This window comes from Vitis riparia, chromosome 8, assembly GCF_004353265.1.
Source record: "Vitis riparia cultivar Riparia Gloire de Montpellier isolate 1030 chromosome 8, EGFV_Vit.rip_1.0, whole genome shotgun sequence".
In the NCBI taxonomy this organism is placed as follows: Eukaryota; Viridiplantae; Streptophyta; class Magnoliopsida; order Vitales; family Vitaceae; genus Vitis; species Vitis riparia.
The window spans coordinates 14,097,080-14,117,404 of NC_048438.1; the positions used below are offsets into that span (position 1 = coordinate 14,097,080).

A 20,325-nucleotide genomic window follows, 5' to 3' on the forward strand; every position below is an offset into this window, starting at 1 on the left:
TTGTTTATTAAGGAAACAGGGTTATCCTTAAAATTAACTTTCATAAATAACAAGAAACAACTGTGTGCCTTTTATTGATAACGAGATTATTAACACATATTTTTTATCCTACCCTTGGAAAAAAAAAAAGAAAAAAAAAGTTGAAAGAGGTGGCTGGGCTGGGCCTCAGATCAAACAGGCCAAACATCACAGTCGAACGACACGTGAGTCCAATTCGATTAATTCATGGAAGGAAACTTAAAATAAGGAGCCAAACAAGAACGTTGGAGGAGAAAAAGGAAAAGAGAAGAACAGTTGCACAGTTGCAGGAATCAAGCGACAAGTGACAACCACCAAAACTCAGACCATCCGAGGATGCCGGACACGACTTTGAACCTCCTCAACAATTCCCAACTCTTCAGGTACACCCACCATTTTCTTCTTCTGTGACTGTGCCCACGTGTTCTTGCCCCCCTTGTTTGTCTCCTTCGGTTTGTTCCATCATAGCTTCACTATCTTTCTAGGTTTTCGATCTGTTTGTGCTCTGCTCACTTGGATTCTCTTGAACATAATGTCTCTTTTCTCCCCATTTTATTTTGTTTCGGATTTGGTGGGGTCTGGGCTGGTATTCGAATGAGTGGGTTACTGATAAATATTTGAGACATTTGAGTTTTGGTATGAAGTTTCGTATTGGGATATTAGAATGTGGAAACTGAGCGATATGGGCGGTGGACTTCCTGGTTTTTGTAAAGTATGTTGTTGTCTCTGTTGAGTAGGCGGTCGTTGGAGGTTGATTCCAGGTAATGATGGGGTTTTTGGGTTTCTTTTTTAATGTTTTATATTCGTATCTATCTATCATATCTCTCTTGTCTGTCATTGTCATCAAGAGTCTGGAGAGACAGAAGATAGATTGGACTTGTTTTCTCGGATATATGGAAATGAGATATTTGTTTGTTTGAATTTGAGAATCTTGAGAATCTACACGTTGATGTTGACAGGGACGCCTATGGATTTGCATTGAGACCTCAACACCTTCAAAGATATAGAGAGTGCTGTGAAATATACAAGGTACTTAATGTCTAGGTTTATTATTTATTTATTTATCATGACTCGTGGAGGGATGTGTCAGGCATGCATTTATAAAATTAGAAATAATTTGTTGCTCATACTTTTCTGGTTGTAGGGAAAAGATGACACATTGTATATACGACTTTTAGGTATTTTATTATATTAGGAACCACTAAATGGGGTGGAATATGTTCTTTGGCTTAGTTGAGTTGAGTTGCTCATATTTGAGGGACCAAGATGAAATATTCAAGGTTATCTTTCTTTTTCATCCCCACCCTTACTTTTCTCAGCAAATAAGCTAAAGATGAATCGTCAGATGACCAACATTGTTACGCATTAATATTTGATATTTGATTTGATGAAGCCATGTTTCTAGCATTAAATAGCAAGGACCATTTTCTAGTCAGCTCTGTGTCAATGTATTCAGGAGGAGGAAGAGGAGAGGACACATAAATGGAAGCAATTCCTTGAACAGCAAAAGGAGTCTTCTCTAGTTTGTGCTTTTGTGGAGGAATATAACAACACTTTGCTTACTGAAATTACACGGGAGGAAGCAGAGTATGTTCCAGGGAGGGGTGGGGAAGGGAATGTGTCAAGTAGCAAGAAGTCTGTTTCTGATGGTTCAACAGAAAGTGACCAACAAAAGGAGGTGTTGGTGGAAAAAGAAACAAAAGCTGGTAAGGTCCGAAAATGGGCTCGGATTCGATTGTCCCTTAGTGCCATCGAGAGTACAATGAGTTTACGCATTAAGGAGAGAAAGAATATGAAAGATGAGCATATAGGTCGAAATCATCTTCCATCCATTGAAGAGGACTTTGAGGAAGTGCTCTCTTTTAATTCGATATCAGATGACAGTGGGAATGAATCCTTGGAAGCAAGTGCTGCTGCTAATGGGATCTCACCAGAACCTTTCTTTCCTTGGAAAGAAGAACTAGTGTGCCTTGTTCGTGGGGGACTGCCAAAGTCTCTCAGGGGAGAGGTACAGTTGATACTATTGAATTGGTTGGTTTTCGTGTTCTCATGTTAGAGATAAATTATTATGTATGTTACTATTATATTGACATTACAGGTATGGCAAGCATTTGTTGGTGCAAGAAAACGCCGTATGGAGAGATATTACCAGAATTTGATAGCTTCAGAAACTAATGCTGGTGAGGGCAAGGATTATGGTAGCTCTTTATCAGTCAATGGCAGTAAGCAGCCCAATGCAGATCATGCCATACCTGAGAAATGGAGAAGGCAGATTGAGAAGGTCATTAGATGCATGGGCCTTGGACTTTATCGTTCAATCTTTTTGATTCGTAGGTGCTACTACTTGTACCTTGTATTGCACTCTAGGCAACTCCCTAGCCTAACTTCTCGTGTTCTCTATTCAGGATTTGCCTCGAACATTCCCAGGCCATCCTGCTCTAGACGAGGTTGGTAGAGATTCCTTAAGGCGTTTGCTTTTAGCGTATGCTCAACATAACCCCTCTGTCGGGTATTGTCAGGTAACAAGAGTTCCAAGAGTTTCTATCCTTTGTTCTCTTAGTTTAATCACTATTGATATTTAGGCTATTGAAATCATGTTGAAAAAAATGGTTAGTTGTCTTATTCTAGTAGAAAGTGCTTTAACTTTGTGGAACTGTTGATGCCTAATTGTTTTGCTTCATACTTGGTTTCCATGTTGGTACCACACCTTCTTTTGCTACTTGTGCTACTTGATACAAGGGTACAGTATTTTTCTAACTTTGTACATTTTTATATTCTTATATATAAAGATCAAAAGGGAAAGGCTTTCTGCTTTGGAGTTTTCACCTTGCCTTGTAGGTGGTAAAATGACTTGCTTTATTCTTTTGCCTTGAACAACTGGTTTTCCTAAAAGTTTAAGTTGTTAGTATTATAATCTCTAACACCATCTGTCATCTATGGCCCCATAGCTGCATGTGAAGACACACAGGCTTGTAGGCAAACAAATCTCGACAACCTCCTTTAAGCTTTGCACATGGGCTCAATAAATTGGGGAAATAAACATGTGGTGAATTTTGAACTCATGATCTCTCACTAAACGAGGTTCTTTTTCCAAATTAAATATCTAATTTTCCTAAAAGTTAAGGTATTAGGATTTAGACTCATAATGAATATTATGCTCTCTAACAAAATGGACTTAAGCCTAAGATGAAGTTGTTGCATAAACTGATGTGAAGCTTGGAAATGCTATTTTTGTGGAGAATTTATTTAATTATTTATATAATTATTTTAGACTTTGATTAAGATGCCTTGAATGTAATTATGTAAGTCTATTGTTCTTAATAGTATAATGGAGGTTGTATTGGTTGAGTTGGCTTTTTAGCCTTAAGGCCCTCTTTATGCTTTTCGTGGAGTGTTGGACTTTATTCTATTTTTTCAACTTGTTTCTTTGCATTCAAAAACATCTCATATGACTTCCCCTTGTTTCCATGTGTTTGTATAATTATTTTTCTTTCTTGTCCTTCCTTTTGACTTCTTTCAATAGTGGGGTGGGAGAGTGAGTGTGTTTGTGCGCGTACTGTTGTTTGTGTGTTAAACTTGCTTTAGGAGTCAAATCATGAATCATAGGCAAGGGAGACATCATGTAACAACTAGCTTCACAGGGTGGAGCTTAGTGGTAGTGTCCTCGGACAATGAACCAGCTGAGATCTTAAGTTCAAGCATTCCTAGTATTTAAGTTGTGTAGCATGGAGGGCTATGCCACTATCACCCTGGTTTTGCTTTAGCGGTAGTTTGGGATAATGTCTTGCTCTTGGGATGAATTCAGTGTTATCCAAAAATTTATAAAAAGAAAACATTATTATACAACACCAGGAAGAACTTGATAGCTTGAGTTGATGTGAAGGTTAATATTTCTTTTTGAAAATTCTGGTGATATTATAGTTCTGTGTGGAATTCTATTGGTTATAACCATATATGAGTATTTTTGAGGACATGGTTGCATTAAGTTGTCCTTTTACCCTCGAGGCAAGATCCTCTTGATGGTCCTCTCTACTCTTTCAGCATTTCTTTTGAACAAACAGTTAGTAATATTTTAGTAAATATATTGTCTTTTTTTTGGTGGCCAATCGTTGTTTAGATGAAGAGTTAAGAGGAAGTTGAAGTTCCCCTCTTATTTTCTTGACTTGAATGAAATCCTTTCAAGCATGAGAAAAGAAGGGAAAAAAAAAAAAGAGAGAGAGAGAGAGCGAGGATAAGGGAAGCAAAATTGTGATTTTTGGGCATGGTGGAATTAATGTGGTCCAACTCAAATTCTGTGTCACTTGTTTTATTTTATTTTATTTTATTTTTATTTCTGACATCAACTTTTGTCACCAGTGATCATGGGTTTTTTACAAGAATTGTGGTGCTTGAGGAATTTTCTTTGCCTGCTATTTTAGCAACATGACCTTTAATATAATTTTGTTATATATAACTCAGGAGAGCCATTGGGTTCAAATGATCTCTTGGCTGCTTTTGTAGCATAACTAGCTTACTTGTAACTCTTAGGGACTTGTTTCCATATTTTTAATTGAAGACACTCTGTAACTTATTAAATTTGGTGATGGAAAATTCTGAGCTCTAAATTTTGAACTTGTTTGTTACACGAGGAATATAAAGGTAGTTAAATTTCTTCTGGCATTTTGAGATGTCTATATGATGGTACCACTGAGAATTCTCGTTTCATATTGCAGTGTGCTCCCATTGAATCTCATATTATTGTGTTTAGTTCTTAATTCTTTTCATCCTCTGTGATTAGTATTCCCACTTTTACTTTGTTCTGTTCTATGAAACTAATAGTCATCATATTGTATCATTGTGTTTTGCTTCTCCCATCAAATCCCATATTGTTCTGATTACTTCTTTTTTCCATCTATTGAATTTTTACACACGCACAGGCAATGAATTTCTTTGCTGGATTGTTGCTACTTCTGATGCCTGAGGAAAATGCATTTTGGTAGGTGAAAACTTTTGACATCATGGTGGAACACACGCATAAAACAATGAATTAGCTTTATGGATTTGTTTGTTTTAACCAAATTATCAGGACTTTGGTGGGTATTCTTGATGATTATTTTGATGGCTACTATTCAGAGGAAATGATAGAATCTCAGGTAATGCGTTTTCACTGTCCGGAGTTGTATAGTCACTATCATTAATTTCATTCTGGTATTAGCATACACTTCTATGTTTTTTTTGAGTTTTCCCCTATCACCCTTAATAAATATGCCAAGGACACTAATTTAATAGTTGCGCTGGTTTGAGAAAAGTTCTGTATTGACAGGTTGACCAACTTGTTTTTGAGGAGTTGATGCGTGAAAGATTTCCTAAATTAGGTTTATCTCTTGTTATCATTTGTTTATTATGTATCCATCCTCCTAAATTGATTTTGTTACATGAAGTAATTTGATTAGTATCTTGTCTTTTATGCTTCCTGTGCAGTTAGTCATCTGGATTGCTTAGGAGTGCAGGTGGCCTGGATCTCTGGACCTTGGTTTCTTTCCATTTTTGTGAATATTATTCCATGGGAAAGTGGTGAGGTTTGCATTATATAATAGAGCAATACATTCTGAAACTGAATGAATTTCCTTTAATTTTTCTTTGCATCTCTAGATTCATTTTGAACACTCCTAGTCGTCAAGCATATTAACCTTGTAATGGTTCCTTTAACCTCAGTTCTTCGAGTTTGGGATGTGCTTCTATTTGAAGGAAACCGTGTTATGCTATTTCGGACAGCACTTGCTTTGATGGAGTTATACGGTACACAGAAAAATAAACTTCAGTGTGAACTCTTTGGCACAATAACTCACAATTTAACTCTGTTTTTAGGCTGTTCAGAGCCATGAAATTCTATCACATTCAATTTCTTGTAGGTCATGCACTAGTTACAACGAAGGATGCTGGAGATGCAATCACTTTGTTGCAATCTTTTGCCGGCTCAACGTTTGATAGTAGTCAGCTTGTTTTGACTGCTTGCATGGGCTACCTGGCTGTAACTGAAGCTAGACTGCAAGAGTTGAGGAAAAAGCATCGACCAGCTGTACTGGGAGTCATTGAAGAAAGATCAAAGGAGGGCCGTGTTTGGAAGGATTCCAAGGGTCTTGCATCTAAGCTATATAGTTTCAAGCATGATCCTGGATCATTGATAAAAGAAACAAATACAGAAGGGTCAGGTGATAATCTTACAGATGGGGATCAGTCTCCTTCCGCTAATCTGGATGTCTTTCTTAAAGGCTTATCTGTCAATTCAGAAGGAGATTCCGTTCCAGACCTTCAAGAACAGGTAGCTAAACTCTTCCTAAAAATTCAGAATATATGTGCTTTATTGGTCAGAGATCCGAATACAACTATATAATTTTTTAACTTCAATGATTCCCTAGAGAAGATATGTGTGTTCTTAATGTTGTTTCACCACTTTAATTTAACATAGCCTCTCTGTATAGTGGTGGCTGTCTGAGTTGCAAGAATGCAAATTAGACACACGGAGGGTTCAGTATCATGGAATTACCATGCATATGACATTGCTTTGGGTAAATTTGGTTATTGTGTTTCACATATTCATTGGAGTTACAAAGTTATTTATATTAAGGGCTCAATCCTCCATCCATGCATGCTCGCAGAGTATGCTGGCAGATGTAGATGAATGTGAGTACAAATATCCACTGTAAAATGACACGTGATTTTAAAAAGAAAAGTCATGTTTGATATTAAATAAAATGATATATGACATGTCTCATTGAATTTTTAATTTTCAAAATATTGTAGTTTATTACACTAATGTTGTAATAATTTAATTTTAAAGATCAAGCAGAACCAGTGTGGTGCACTTGTACAGCTTAATTTTCAAATTAGTGTAGTTTATTACAATTATTTAAACCCAACAGCCATCTTGATGATTTGACGTGTAACACTGTTCTCATTCTATAAAAATATTTTGATTTAATTTTTACTCCTTAATAGGAATAAATAGGTATTTTTTGTGCTTAATGTACTTGGCTGAATTCTTTTAGATTGCAATATTATATATTATTCTGTGCTCTTTATTTTTATCTTTGGAGTTTGGGGTGGGGTGGGAAGCATCCATTTTCTTAAACTAAAAAATGAGCAAAATTTGATGAAAAACCTTTGTGAAGCATGTAATGTAAGCTAAGTTTTTACTGACAATTTTTTTTTAAGGTTTTACAAGCTTTGCATTGTTTTTGAAGTTGGCTTCACTAAGACACAATGAGTTTGGGTTAACATTAAAAGTAATTGGGAGCGTGTTATCTATTACTCCTCACTACATATGGATTTCCACCAATCTTTCTGTCGCTGCATGTTGTAATTTGATGAGCTTGACTGAGTTTCCGTTCCTGTAATTGCTCTCCCTTTTATAATTTGTAACTGCAGAAGTCCATTCTACATGATCTGATGCCATAATTAGTTGGAAAATATAAGCACTTCATGTGCAACTCTTTTTAAGTTTCAATCATTAATAGCTTATGTGCAGGTGGTTTGGCTGAAGGTTGAATTATGCAGGCTGCTGGAGGAGAAAAGATCTGCTACACTCAGGTTTGTATTTTATGGTAATGTTTAGTTTCTGCATCTTTCTAGTGACGTGGTATTTTCATGGGGCTCATTTTATATAGTGAAGATAACATAGCTTTAGAGATTTGATAAGATGAATCACTGATTCTGAGTTCTCAAGTTTAGTAGCCATCTCAGTGCACCTGGAATTCTGAGGGGCATTTGTTTACTCAGTGTAGTCTATGTATGTGGATCAGGAGCCTTGTATACTTAAGAATTGCTCCCTAAGGGCCACTCAGCCACTGTTGCATCTTGACCTTGTTGCTCTCTTCTATGTCCTATTGTGGATTTAAGAACAGAAATTATTCCTAATTTCTTGGAACTATTAGTGTGAAATTATCCCAACCAGTACATGGCAGCCAATTTTGGAAACACAGAATGACTCCTAAAAAGAAACTCACTTTCTCATTGGCATGAATTTATTAATTTCATCGATGTTGCTCATGGAAAATTTGATTGAAACTATCTGATGGCTCCTGTTCTTTTACAGAGCTGAGGAGCTAGAGACAGCTTTAATGGAGATGGTCATGCAAGACAATCGACGGCAATTGAGTGCAAAGGTATGTCTAATAGGCAACAGCTCTTGCTTTACCATGTTTGGCCCTTTTATGTCAAAGGAAATATGTGCTACTATGGACTTAAGTATGGGGTTGCAGCATGATTCTCTCTCTCTCTCTATCTATCTCTTTCATGATTAAAAAAGTGGCTGTTTTAAATCTCTCTCTCCTTTAATGCTCTTTTGATATTGGTTTATGCTTAAGAAAACACATACCTGTATCTCCCTTCTTCTGCTGGTGTTTTGCCTCTCATTTTTGTTGTCTTTGAAAAATTTATGATATATGCTAGCATGTTTTTTATTAATATTTTGTGTTCTTTTATTTATAGTGCCAAAGCTGCTGTAGTCTTATCTCAAATTTGATTGATATTCTAGACTTCTATTAAAATTCACGGAAAACTCATGTTTTAGGGTTCAGCACCATAGAGCTAATGTGGAACTAAAAAACTTAAGATGGGTGTTAGCTTGTTTGATATCTCCCTCTGCTTGCAAGCTCCAAGTCAGTTGTCTTGTTTAAAAAGTTCAAAGATTTGTTTATAATCTGCAGGTTGAGCAGTTGGAGAAAGAGGTAACTGGCCTACGACAACTCCTTACTGATAAGCAAGAACAAGAAAAAGTGATGCTGCAGGTTTAATTCTGCCATTTGTTCTTTTTTCTGTCTACTTGGGATAGGATGATCTATGCTATTCCCTTATTCCGCCATGAATCCTATAGTAAGTGGCAGATAACTTGCACATGCTATAGGTCTTAATGCGGGTGGAACAAGAACAGAGGGTCACTGAAGATGCTCGTGTTTCTGCTGAGCAAGATGCAGCTGCTCAGAGATATGTAGTTAACGTGCTTCAGGTTCTTTCACCTCTTCATTTTGTCACTTTTGGAATCCTCTCGCAGTTTATCTTTTCTGGAAAGTATCTGAGCATGTCAGGGTTAGGCATGCACCAAAAATAGGAAATACAACACATGGCGCTTAAGGAACATAAAAGCATCATTGAATAGGGAATGCATGTGGGCTATAATCCAGAAAGAAGAAAGAGTAAAATCTTAATTGCTAAGTAGGGATAATCAAATTTGAAGAGGAGATCAACTATTTCTGTCAAATCTTAAAACTCTTGACTAGTTGGTGGCAGTTGGTATTCTGCTCAGAAAAAACATGACCTTCAGTTCAAAACCCAAATTTATCAAATTTGTTAGGTGTGTTGCTTTCTCTAGGCAAGAATACATGTCAAGATTCCTCATGAAGTTGAGAATCAAATGTCACAATGATATTGTGTTCAATTCATTTGTTCAATGAACAATGTCCCTAACCTCAGTTGGCTTGAAATTTTTTTTTTTTAATAGGAGTTTGAAAATTTAGCCTCATTATTTGTGCACCATGTTATAAAATCACAGAAGGAACCATCTTTCTGGAATTCTCCGATGGATTTTCCCTCCATGACCATTAGCATCAAGCCTAAACCATATGCTGGTTACATTTACTCTTGAACAACAAGTTTCATGGCACAGACAAGCATCAACAATATTACGTGTATTAAATAGTTAGAATTCTGTAAAAGAAGCCCAACCCTTGGCACTGTTTTCATAATTTTGTATCACCTTAGTCAAATCTGTTTGCACAGTGTAGAATTTGACCTATTCCTCCTAAATATTCTCAATATTAACACTATTTGGATACTCCTTTATAATTTGAGAGGCATTTCATTGATCAAGGTGTTTTATTCTACCATTTTGTTAAGAACATGAACTTTTCCCTTGTTATTCAGAATGTCATCCTGTAGTGAAAACATTCCTTTTCCTGTTACAACAGTTGGTCTTTGTTTTATGATGCCAAAACCTTCTCACAGCTCTTTTAGATAACTATTGTCGGTGGTTCTCTTAATTTTTCCTATCATGCTTCTTTTTCCTATTTAGTATGATTGAACTCCAACATCTTGATCTCAGTTATGCTTGTTTCAAATGCTTGTTATTTGTTGGTACAAACTTTGCTTAATGCTCCAGAAAAATCTTATTGTTGATATTCCCTTCGTTAATATCAGTGAGTTTACCTTTTTCCAGGAATTGAGGGGCTTCATTTGTGGAATCCTAAAATCTGGTTTTAAATGGATCCCTTGAAGTTTGAATTAAAATTTTAACCTGTTCATTATTCATCACTTTGTTGGGATGTTAATAACCATTGAGGAGTAAAGATTTGCTTGCTCATCTCTTTATGGTTCTAATCCATCGCAACCTACGGTTACAACCAGAAATTTATCATTTCTAACAAAATTGTGAAACATCACAATTCCCTCAGCTTGTTTTGAATCCTTATAACTATGGTGAATAAATGGCTTAGGGAAACCAATTTGATGGAACTGCTGGATCTGATGCCAGGAAAGTTGTTTTACTTTCTTGTCAGCAGATCAAGATATTGTGAAAGAATATTATGTTTTATCATGACTTTCTTGTATCATATGAGAATATTCTTTCTCACCACAAACATATATATGCAGGAAAAATATGAAAAGGCTACAGCTTCTCTTGCTCAGATGGAAGAGAGGGTGGTTATGGCAGAAACAATGTTAGAGGCTACCTTGCAGTACCAATCTGGTCAAGTTAAAGCACTATCATCTCCACGGTATGTGAGCAATTCCTCAGACAGGAAATATCTCTGTTAAACCTTTTTGTTATGAATGTCAAAAAAAATCAATTTTGAGATAATATTCATAGAAAAATTTTAGGGTCTGAAAATTTTACAGTTACTCTATTCAACATTGCACTGGAACTTCCAGTGAAGACTAACAATGGAAAGTCTTGGCCAACCTAAGAAGTAGCTATGAAAGTATCCTAAATTTTCTAAATACCCAACCTACCGAGTCAACCATAAATTAGGTGTTCTGAAAATGGCAGTGTCCTCCCTTAGTTTAAACCACTTCAAAATAAGATGTCTTATCAAAGAAGCAACTCAAAATGGATCAGCAGGTGATCAACTCATGCATACCCACTTTGCAATGCAGAAGGGGTCATGCAATAAAAAGTTCCTCCATTGCTTAAGGCCCCCTGGCCTTCCAACTTTGAAAAATTGGACAACTGTGTTTGCATTGCCAGAAGATGGATCAAGATGAGAAAACTTATATAAAGGAGGACAAAAAGAAAATCAGATGGTCAGTATCATTGGCTTTTTTCTGTTGCAATGGTATAGGGGAAGAAAGAACTTAAGGATTGCCTCCACATACCACATAAAGCCAAGATGAAAGATTTGTGGACATTTGGATTATGTAATCTAGGTCCGGCAAAGTTTGAACTGGCCCTACAAGTATGCTTGAAGTTCTAGAGGGTCGATACTTTGTTGATAACCGATTTTGTTTTTTTTTGATAAGTTACCTTGTTGATAACCCTTATTGTAACTCTTTGAAGTGGAGGAAGCATGTTCCCTTTTTTTCTAATTTTCAGAGGCCACTTTCTGGAAAATGAATCTTATCCACTTCAGTTTCATGTCATAAAATTATTTTAATAAAATGGAATTTCAACAGTATTGCACAAATAATCCAAGTGCATCAAGTCCCTCATTTTCTAAGATTTCTTTTTCCATTTTAACAAAATGGAGAGCCAAGTAACATGACTCCAGCCATTTTCCTCTCCCATACCTGAATTAGGAAGCTTAGAATTCAAGAACAGGATTAATTCATATATCCTAGCCATTCAGAAATCATTTAACTATAGGAATTAAATAGTTAAATCCATTCTCTTTTGCATTCATTGAAGCTTTGACCAAAAGGACTAAAATATTTTTGGGTTCCTGAATTCAACATGCCTTGCAGCCACTGAAGTTGCACCTGGTCAATCATTCCCACTATAATTGAACACCTTGAGAACTTATTTGAACTTGGAAATTCCTTTCTAGAAACAGGGCACACTTGTTCCCTTTACTTTGGGTATATAGGATCTAAGCATCAATGCATCATTTTGTGTAAGTGGACATATTTTATTGATGAAATCAGTGCATTATAAAGGTGCTGTGGTTTTGTAGCTCTGCGCAGGCTAATCAAGACTCTGCACAAAATTCATCTATGAGAAGGATAAGTCTGCTCTCTAGGCCATTTGGACTTGGTTGGCGGGATAGGAACAAGGTAAACTTACATGCATGTCCCTGAAAAGTTCTTGATCATTACTGGGCATAGGCAGATACAAAGAGCACACTTATGGAGAGACTGATGGTTTTGCCAAAATTAGACAATAACCGTCAACAAATGGCACATGCTTTAACAGACAGTTCGACAAACATTTTTTTTATGAACCAGTGACATGCCAAATCATTCAAAAGCTAGAATTTTATAGAAAGTTTTTGAACCCTCAAGCACATAGGGTAAAAATTATTGGCATCCCTTTATCAACTTGGCATTCACCCAGATACTACACATATTTTGCTTGTTTTTGCTTCGGTTAGGATTATAAATTCATGAAAGTTGGATGTAGCAGGGGAAACCTACTAATGTTGAGGAGTCCAGTGAAAGTAAATCCACCCATGAAGAGGAGGTTCCAAACATTTTGCATAAAGAGACTAATGGCAGCCAATAGCAGAGGACAAATAGGGAGAATGGAGAAGCATGTCTCTGCCTCGCTAGAGTCCTCAAAATTGAGCCTGCCCTGCTGCCTAAGTACACATTTTGTTGTGTTGTTCAAGTATATTGCTGCCTAGTTTTGCCCTTGTATTATTTATTATGCTTGGGGGCTTTCGGCAATTGATTTTGTATCAATGTTAAGTTGAGAAGCTACATTGATACATGTCCTTCCTAGACAATCTAATGTAAAGCATCGATTATTTTTTGCTAATTAATTCATTATAGCTGGCAGTTGGACCTTTTACTTCTTTTTTTCCTTTTTCTCCAATTAATGAGGTTATTATTATTATTATTATTATTCTTACTATTCTTTTTTTCATTATGGGAAACATATTGCATGACAGTAAAATTTGCTTCACTCTGTTTTTTGTTTCTTCCATGTGCATTAAAAGAGAATACATGAATGCCCTTCATTCCATTGATGGGAAGGACCTTTGGAAACAATTTAATTCATGCTGTTTTGTTTCAACAAAGCCGTAATTTCCTGAAAAAGGACACACCAGTGTGCGGTTACTATGCCTTATAACTTATAAGGGGGTGAATGAAACTTGGACACTCTCAAATTTGGCATCGAGTTTCTCGACCCTTTGCCTTACTTGGGATTAGTCAATTCAATTTCTCGATAGGGGCAGAGAAGGGATATAACTCAGTGGCAGAGTGTTACCTTGACTCATTGTACATCTTGATCAATTGGATTGTTTTTTCACTTTTTTGTGGATTCCTATATGAAGCTTTTGTGGATGTGTTTCCGGGCATTCCTTTATCATTTCGTCCAACAAGAAGAGTTCACTTTCAAATTTCAATGTCATCAGCAATTTGAACAAATCTAAACAAAGTGGCAGGCATATCTCAATTTTCTAGGAAAGTACCTCTATGATCTTATGCATTTTCAATCCTTTGATTACGATATGATCATTGTATGGCAGGGTCAGCTTACATGATGAGTTCACAACAGAACTGTACAATAAGACAAGCAGAGCAGACATATGAAGACTAAATAGCAAATGGGGATTAAAACATAGAGAGGGAAAAACCAATGCCAAGAGAGAAGGCAGGCAGATACAACCAGGGTTCAGATATACAGTCAAAAAAGTAAAACAGAAATTTCCTCTAAATAAGGAACACAGGTTTGTGAAGAGCACCACTCTCTGAAGTAATACAAAGTTTCATAACCAGGTTCCATTCAGTTGAAGCCAACTAACCAGAATTTACAATGCTGTCCATATTAACATCTGATCTTTAGTTGGAATGAGTAGGCATGGGTAGCAGGGCTAAAGGCATTCTGCTGAGTGTTAGAAGGCATCCCAGCAACTAGTAACCAAGAACGCTTAATTTAGTCTTCGGGTTCGATCTTTTTGCGATCCAGCACTGCTTGGGAGCTTCCTATCACCATCCTTTTTGGCTCTAGGTGGAGTAGAAGGGGCGACTCTGGAGCTTTGGACTGGCTGAGTGTCAGGGTCATATGTTTGTGCGGCCAGATAAGTCAAAGCGGTGACAACATCAACTATAAGTGGGCGCAGATTAGGTTGCTCCTGAACACACATTGCAGCAACTGCAAGTGCTTGGTACAACCCTCTTAAAGGATACTGACCTTGTAGCATTGGATCTGCCATATGTAAAAATTTCCTTCTATCTTTGAACAGGGGTCTTGCCTGCAAGACATTCAAGATACAAGCCGCATTTGCAAAAACCAATGTGAAGTTACTACTTTTTGTGAAACAAAATGTTCTATATGACAATTCTTATCCACAAGAAGGGCCTGCTCTATGTATCATATTTTATATTGTCTTATTTTTGAAGAAAAACCAACAAAATTTGAATTTCAACTCCATGCTCCGTATCACAATATTTATGTTTAATCAATACTGTTATTAGAAGATAATTTATTAAAATTATAATAAACAGAAAAAATTGCAAATTTTCCCACTTAGCTACATATGATGACAAGAGCCTCAAATTGCATGTAAATAAAGTCAGAGCAATGATTGAATGTGTGAATAAAAATATGCTGAAGCTACTAGAGATTAGACACATGACATGTTGGCTTCTGACCCATTGGGACAACTCAAAATTCTCTCGAAGAATAAGGTGATGGAAACTATCTGAAAATTCCTTATTTATCATTATACCCTTTTTACCAACTGCCAATCTAGTAATTGAATCATTACTACATAGGAAATGACGACTTACATGGCACAAAAATGGTTGCCAGCCCACTATATGTATATATATTTCAACAGGGAAAAGGAAAGCTTATTCTACTGACAGTAAGGTTAAGGATGAAACAAAGGTAGAGATCTCTCACCCAAGCAACCAGATTATGCTCTCCTGCAGCTTTTGAATTGTCAATTGCTTTCCTGCCTGTTATGATTTCCAAAAGAACAACCCCAAAGCTATAAACATCTGATTTCAGAGTCAGTTGACCTGTCATTGCATACTCTGGGGCACAATATCCATAGGTGCCCATAACCCTTGTAGACACATGGGTATTATCTCCAACAGGCCCAAGTTTGGCCAAGCCAAAATCAGATAACTTGGGATGAAAATCCTCACCAAGCAAAATGTTGGAGCATTTTAGATCACGGTATATAACAGGGGGGCTGGCTTTGTCATGTAAATACTCCAATCCTTTTGCTGCCCCAGCAGCTATTTTCATTCTTGTATTCCAATCCAGTCGTTTCTTACCAAGTGAAACATCTGCAAAATGAACATATATAACCCAACCAATCATGGTGATAAAAAGAAATTATAGGAAAAGAGGTTGTGGCATTAGTGGAATAATATAATACCATGTAGATGATCTTCAAGAGATCCCAGTGGCATGTACTCATAGACTAGTAGTCTTTGATCTCCATCAGCACAATAGCCAATTAGATTAACAAGGTTAGGGTGGTGAAGCAGACTCAACATCAATACTTCGACTAGGAATTCCCGATTCCCTTGCAATCCATTACGATCAAGTTGCTTGATAGCTACAGCCTACACCAAATACAGTATGAAGGTTCAAGTTTTGACATCCAACTTACTGACTGCCTTAAAAGCCCAGTTCTAGAATAAGCCAAAACCATGAAATCTCAAAACTTGCCCATTTTTTGGCGAGATTGTGCTATGTTTACAATCTAGAAATAACAGCATCAACAAAAATGAAAATTTTGCAGAACAACAGCCTGTATGAAACCTATTCTAGCAGTTAGCAATTTGTTCTCTCTTTTATAAAAAATTAAAGGATGACAAACTTGACCAACCTGATTAGTATTTGCAATACGACCTTTATATACTCTACCAAAACCCCCCTCTCCCAAAAGACATTCTCCCCTGAAATTTTTAGTAGCAGCTGCCAATTCACGGAATGTGAATGTCTGTGCTGCAATGTGGTCAGGCCCTCCATTCTTTGAGGCTTCCTTCACATTGAAGGAAGGATTTGCCTTCAATTTCTCTGTAAAACAGGCATTCAATAAAAGATGGGAAAAATAAGTCCGTGAATTAGATTCATCCAAACAACAAGCAGAAAGAAATAAAATGTAAAATTTAGCAAAAGCCAAACAAGGGTTCAGGTTTACTTTTTTCCCAAGGAAGTGCATCAACAGCTCAACAAATGAACAAGGAACACAAAAGATAATCAGAGCTTCTATTCATGGACATACCACCCGTTTCCAACAATGTAAAAACATTAACATAATTAGAAATATGCTCCAAAAGCTAATCTGTGATTACAGTCTGACTTTAGATGAATAAAATGACATGCTTTTGGAATTTGAAACATATGAAGTACGAAAATTTTCACCTTTTAATACCAAAACATGACTTCACCAATATATAACCAAAGAAGCAACCAAAAGAACAAATTGACCAGATACTATTACACAGCACGATGGCCGAATGAACAATTGACCAAAGTTTCTAACTAAGAAGCTGTGCCAAGCAAGTGGAAGAGCTTGGCTCCAACTATAAGCGGACGAAGAGCTACAATCACCAGGAAAGGGACTATGACCTTTTTCAACAAAATTGCACAAATAGGAATGTAATCTCAGTGCCACATCCAAAAAGGAACTAGTCCCCATTATCTAAAGCAAGAAAAAAAATCCAAATTCCAAGATTAAATCAGAAAACATACTGGATGATCTTCAATTATCACAATACACAACTAAAATTGACAACAAATCAGGTGATTCTTTCCCTAAATTGAGCTAGAAATTCAGTTTTTTTTCCTTTTCCTAAATTTCCCCAGCAACCAAACAAGGGTTGAATGGACATGCAGAGTACTGTTCAAACAGGCCAATTTTCATCAATCCAGAATAAACCTCAGATACTAAAAACATGAAATTAAAAAAAAAAACTAAAAATATAAAAAGATCAGCTCTCTTTATCAGTAGACAAGAACCCGAGTTTTTCTTTTATCTGTAATTTCCTGCCAACCAAACGGAGAATAAATGAGCATTCACAGTGTCATCCAAACTAGCCAATTTTCATCAACTCACAACAAACCCAGACGGCGGAAACATAGAACTCTTGAGAAAAAAATAAAAATAAGAGAAGTGATTCCATCAATGAATTGAATTAGAAAATTGAGTGAAAGGCTTACAGACGCAAAAGGGTTATAGTATTTATAAAGTGATGTGCTTTAATTCACCAGAAAAATACGTATATATATATAGAAATATACCAGAAGTGGTTTGGACTTGGATCTGATCAACGGGCTTCTTCCTCTTTTTCTTGGTAGCTTGGTTTGATTTTCCAGAGCAAAGAAACCAACCCATGTTTTCTCTTCACTCAGACACCTCCCTCCAGAGCCGTAGCTGGACACAGAGAGTGAAAAGAAATCAACATACAATCCAGAGAGAGCGAACAGATGCCTTTTATATCTTTTGTTTGTATGACGTTTGCCTTTCTTTTGCTATTTTCTTCTTTTCTCTCACTCCCTCTTTTTTCTCTCCCAAACCCGTCAATCAGAAAAATGAGTTATTTTCGTCAACACTTTTCATTTCAGAATTTTCATGGTTTTTTAAGCCTTTGAGCAAAGAAATTTACAAGAAAAATAAGCATAATGCTATGAAAAAATAAAAAAGGTTATATTTAGTGTGTAGTTATCAAAATTAAATATTTTTAATTTTATATAAAATTATTATCGAGTTAGAAAATATTAAATATCACATAAAATTATGTGAAAATGATAACAGTAAGAAGTTATTGTCGGTTCAAATGATTCAATATATTATATAAAATTGTGTGCAAATGATGGTCGCAAAAAGATACAATGTATGAACCATGATATATGATTACAATCGTGAAACTAGAAGTCGAGCATCATGCTTAGTGTTAGATATACATTCAACATATATTCCACTATTATGTTATTTTCATACTTAAACTGAAAGGCTTTAGTGAGTTCTATCGTTTATAAGTTTCTTATATATATTTTTTTCTTTTTTCCCTCTGAAACCTCATTAATAAAAAATTGAGTTATTTTAAGTAAAACTCATTATTTTAGCACTCATACTATTGTTAAAGAGTAAAGAAATTGAAATGAGAAATAAGCATAATGCTCGAAAAAATGATATATTTTATAGATAATTATGAAAAGTAAACATTTTTAATATCATATAAAACTATCATTAACCCAAAAAGCCCCATGTGCTATATGGAATCTTATGAAAATGCAGTTGCGGGAGCCATGCATGATAAATTAGCAAAACTAGAAGGCTTGAAGCCGAGCACCGCCAAGAGCATTTGATATACCTACAACTATCACGTGAATGCTACTGTAATGCTTACGTAAAGGGAAAAGTCTTCATCATTTACAAATTTCTTCTTTTCTTTCTTTCTCTTTTTTGTTCTCTCACAAAACTTGTAATTTAAAAACATAATTTCTTTTTATTAAAGCCTTTTATTTTCACATTTTCACTATTGTTGAAGTATTTGAGAAAAAAATTAAATGAAAAATAAACACACTGTTAGGAAAAGGCAATATGTTTATACATAGTTATGAAATTAGATATTTATCTTATAAAAACATTGTCGGCCAAAAGGAGCCACATGCTATATGGAATCTTATGAAAGTGGCTAGATGTGGGAAACCATGATACAAATTGACAAAGCCAGGAGGCTCGGGTTGAGCCTCATGAAGCACATTACATATGCATTTATTGTTTATACGAAACTATCACGTGATTGTTGTCGTCATGCTTACTCAAAGTGAAAGGCCTTAGCAAAAGACATTACCTATACTAAAGTGAAAGACCTTATGATAAGATTAAAGTGACAAATTACAAGATAAGAAGAATCTTGATAGACTTAAGAAGCTTTGTTGATCTATCATATCTTCCAGGTTTGAGCAAATGAGCATGCAAAAAGACAACCTAACTTCCAACCCTTGCTATGTAGGAGGATTAGATGGTGTGCCTGGTGAACTAATTGTGGAAATTATACTTCTTATAATTGTTGGACTAGTCACCCACATGACATGATAGTCAGTTACTTACCATTAGATTATCAAGTTTCCATCCCAAGAGAACAAAGGAGACTAAGCAACTATTTGAATATGCTACCACATTGCTTTGTGAGCCATCAAAAAACAAATAGTAAAGAGGGGAGATAACCCCTCACTTACCTTAGAAAGCCAAAACAACTCTTGAGAATGAGGTTGAGAATACAAGGAGTCATCAGTCGTTGAACCCTTAGAATCTTTGGTATTAAAGGAGAAAAACACCAAGAAGATTGTTATGGCAAGGAGTCTCCTCCCTAATAATGAAAAAACTCACTTTCAAAAGCTAGTGGCAAGGATGTGTTAGTGTGGAAACCAAGTGACATGACTAAGGCAAACTTAAGTCATGTCAATCACCAGTTGAACGTTCTATCCTAACAAGCAACTAGTAAGGTAGAAACCTTGAAAACTCACTTTGAAAATACACTATATCATAAACAAATAGATGAATTGACTTATGAAAGTAGATTTTATAATGGAATTGTGGTACCTGTGTTCACTAACTAATATCACCTTATAGTAAAATAAATAAATAAATAAACAAAAACAAAACAAAGAAACAAAAGACAAAAAAAGGCTCATATATGCAGATTTCATAGACTTGAACAAAGTCTACTCAAAGGTCAATTATGTGATCTCTTGCATAGATAAGCTAGTAGATGTTATGGCATGTTTAATTTCTAACCTTTATGGATGCTTATTCTAAATATGACCAAATCCACATGTATAAACCTCAAAAGAAAATAATAACCTTCATCACTAGAAAGAGCCTATCTATTGCCATTGTGTAATACCCTTCATATCAAAGAGCATCAAAGTCACATACCACTATTCAAAAGCAAAGTTAGGCATGAATACTATCATAACTTTCAATAAGCCTTTATCATCCTAAGGAGTCATAGGATGAAGTTGAATCCCCAAGTTCCAACATGTTCTTAGAGTAGATGGTGATTTAAGAATAGAGGCCAATTTCGATCAAATAGTGGCCATACTCAATGTTGACCCCATAGACCATAAAAAATGTATAAAAACTATTAGACCTCATAACCCTAGGAAGAGTTATTGCCCAAACCATGGAATAATACCAATGT

General features: G+C 35.9%; 2 protein-coding genes across 5 annotated transcripts; one reads left to right on the forward strand and one right to left on the reverse strand.

The window, feature by feature from the left end:
- Positions 1-270: 270 nt before the first annotated feature.
- On the forward strand, positions 271-12,999 carry LOC117920402 (TBC1 domain family member 8B). 4 transcript variants are annotated; one of them, XM_034837897.1, is made up of 18 exons: positions 271-401; positions 978-1,047; positions 1,475-2,026; positions 2,117-2,299; positions 2,424-2,537; positions 4,935-4,993; positions 5,084-5,150; positions 5,321-5,372; positions 5,479-5,571; positions 5,713-5,796; positions 5,910-6,319; positions 7,526-7,587; positions 8,093-8,162; positions 8,706-8,786; positions 8,903-9,004; positions 10,645-10,769; positions 12,162-12,261; positions 12,608-12,999. In XM_034837897.1, the coding sequence occupies exons 1-18, from the start codon at positions 355-357 to the stop codon at positions 12,707-12,709; spliced, it is 2,373 nt and encodes a 790-aa protein (XP_034693788.1). In that variant the 5' UTR covers positions 271-354; the 3' UTR covers positions 12,710-12,999. The 4 variants fall into 4 exon arrangements, with proteins under 4 accessions (XP_034693788.1, XP_034693791.1, XP_034693787.1 ...); XM_034837900.1 differs by lacking the exon at positions 271-401 and adding an exon at positions 435-779 and having other exon boundaries at positions 12,598-12,999; XM_034837896.1 differs by lacking the exon at positions 271-401 and adding an exon at positions 435-779.
- Positions 13,000-13,734: 735 nt separating this feature from the next.
- On the reverse strand, positions 13,735-17,620 carry LOC117920403 (probable serine/threonine-protein kinase PBL7). The gene is made up of 5 exons (XM_034837901.1): positions 17,417-17,620; positions 15,999-16,189; positions 15,543-15,732; positions 15,059-15,450; positions 13,735-14,405 (listed from the first exon to the last, which is right to left on the reverse strand). The coding sequence occupies exons 1-5, from the start codon at positions 17,508-17,510 to the stop codon at positions 14,082-14,084; spliced, it is 1,191 nt and encodes a 396-aa protein (XP_034693792.1). The 5' UTR covers positions 17,511-17,620; the 3' UTR covers positions 13,735-14,081.
- Positions 17,621-20,325: the final 2,705 nt, after the last annotated feature.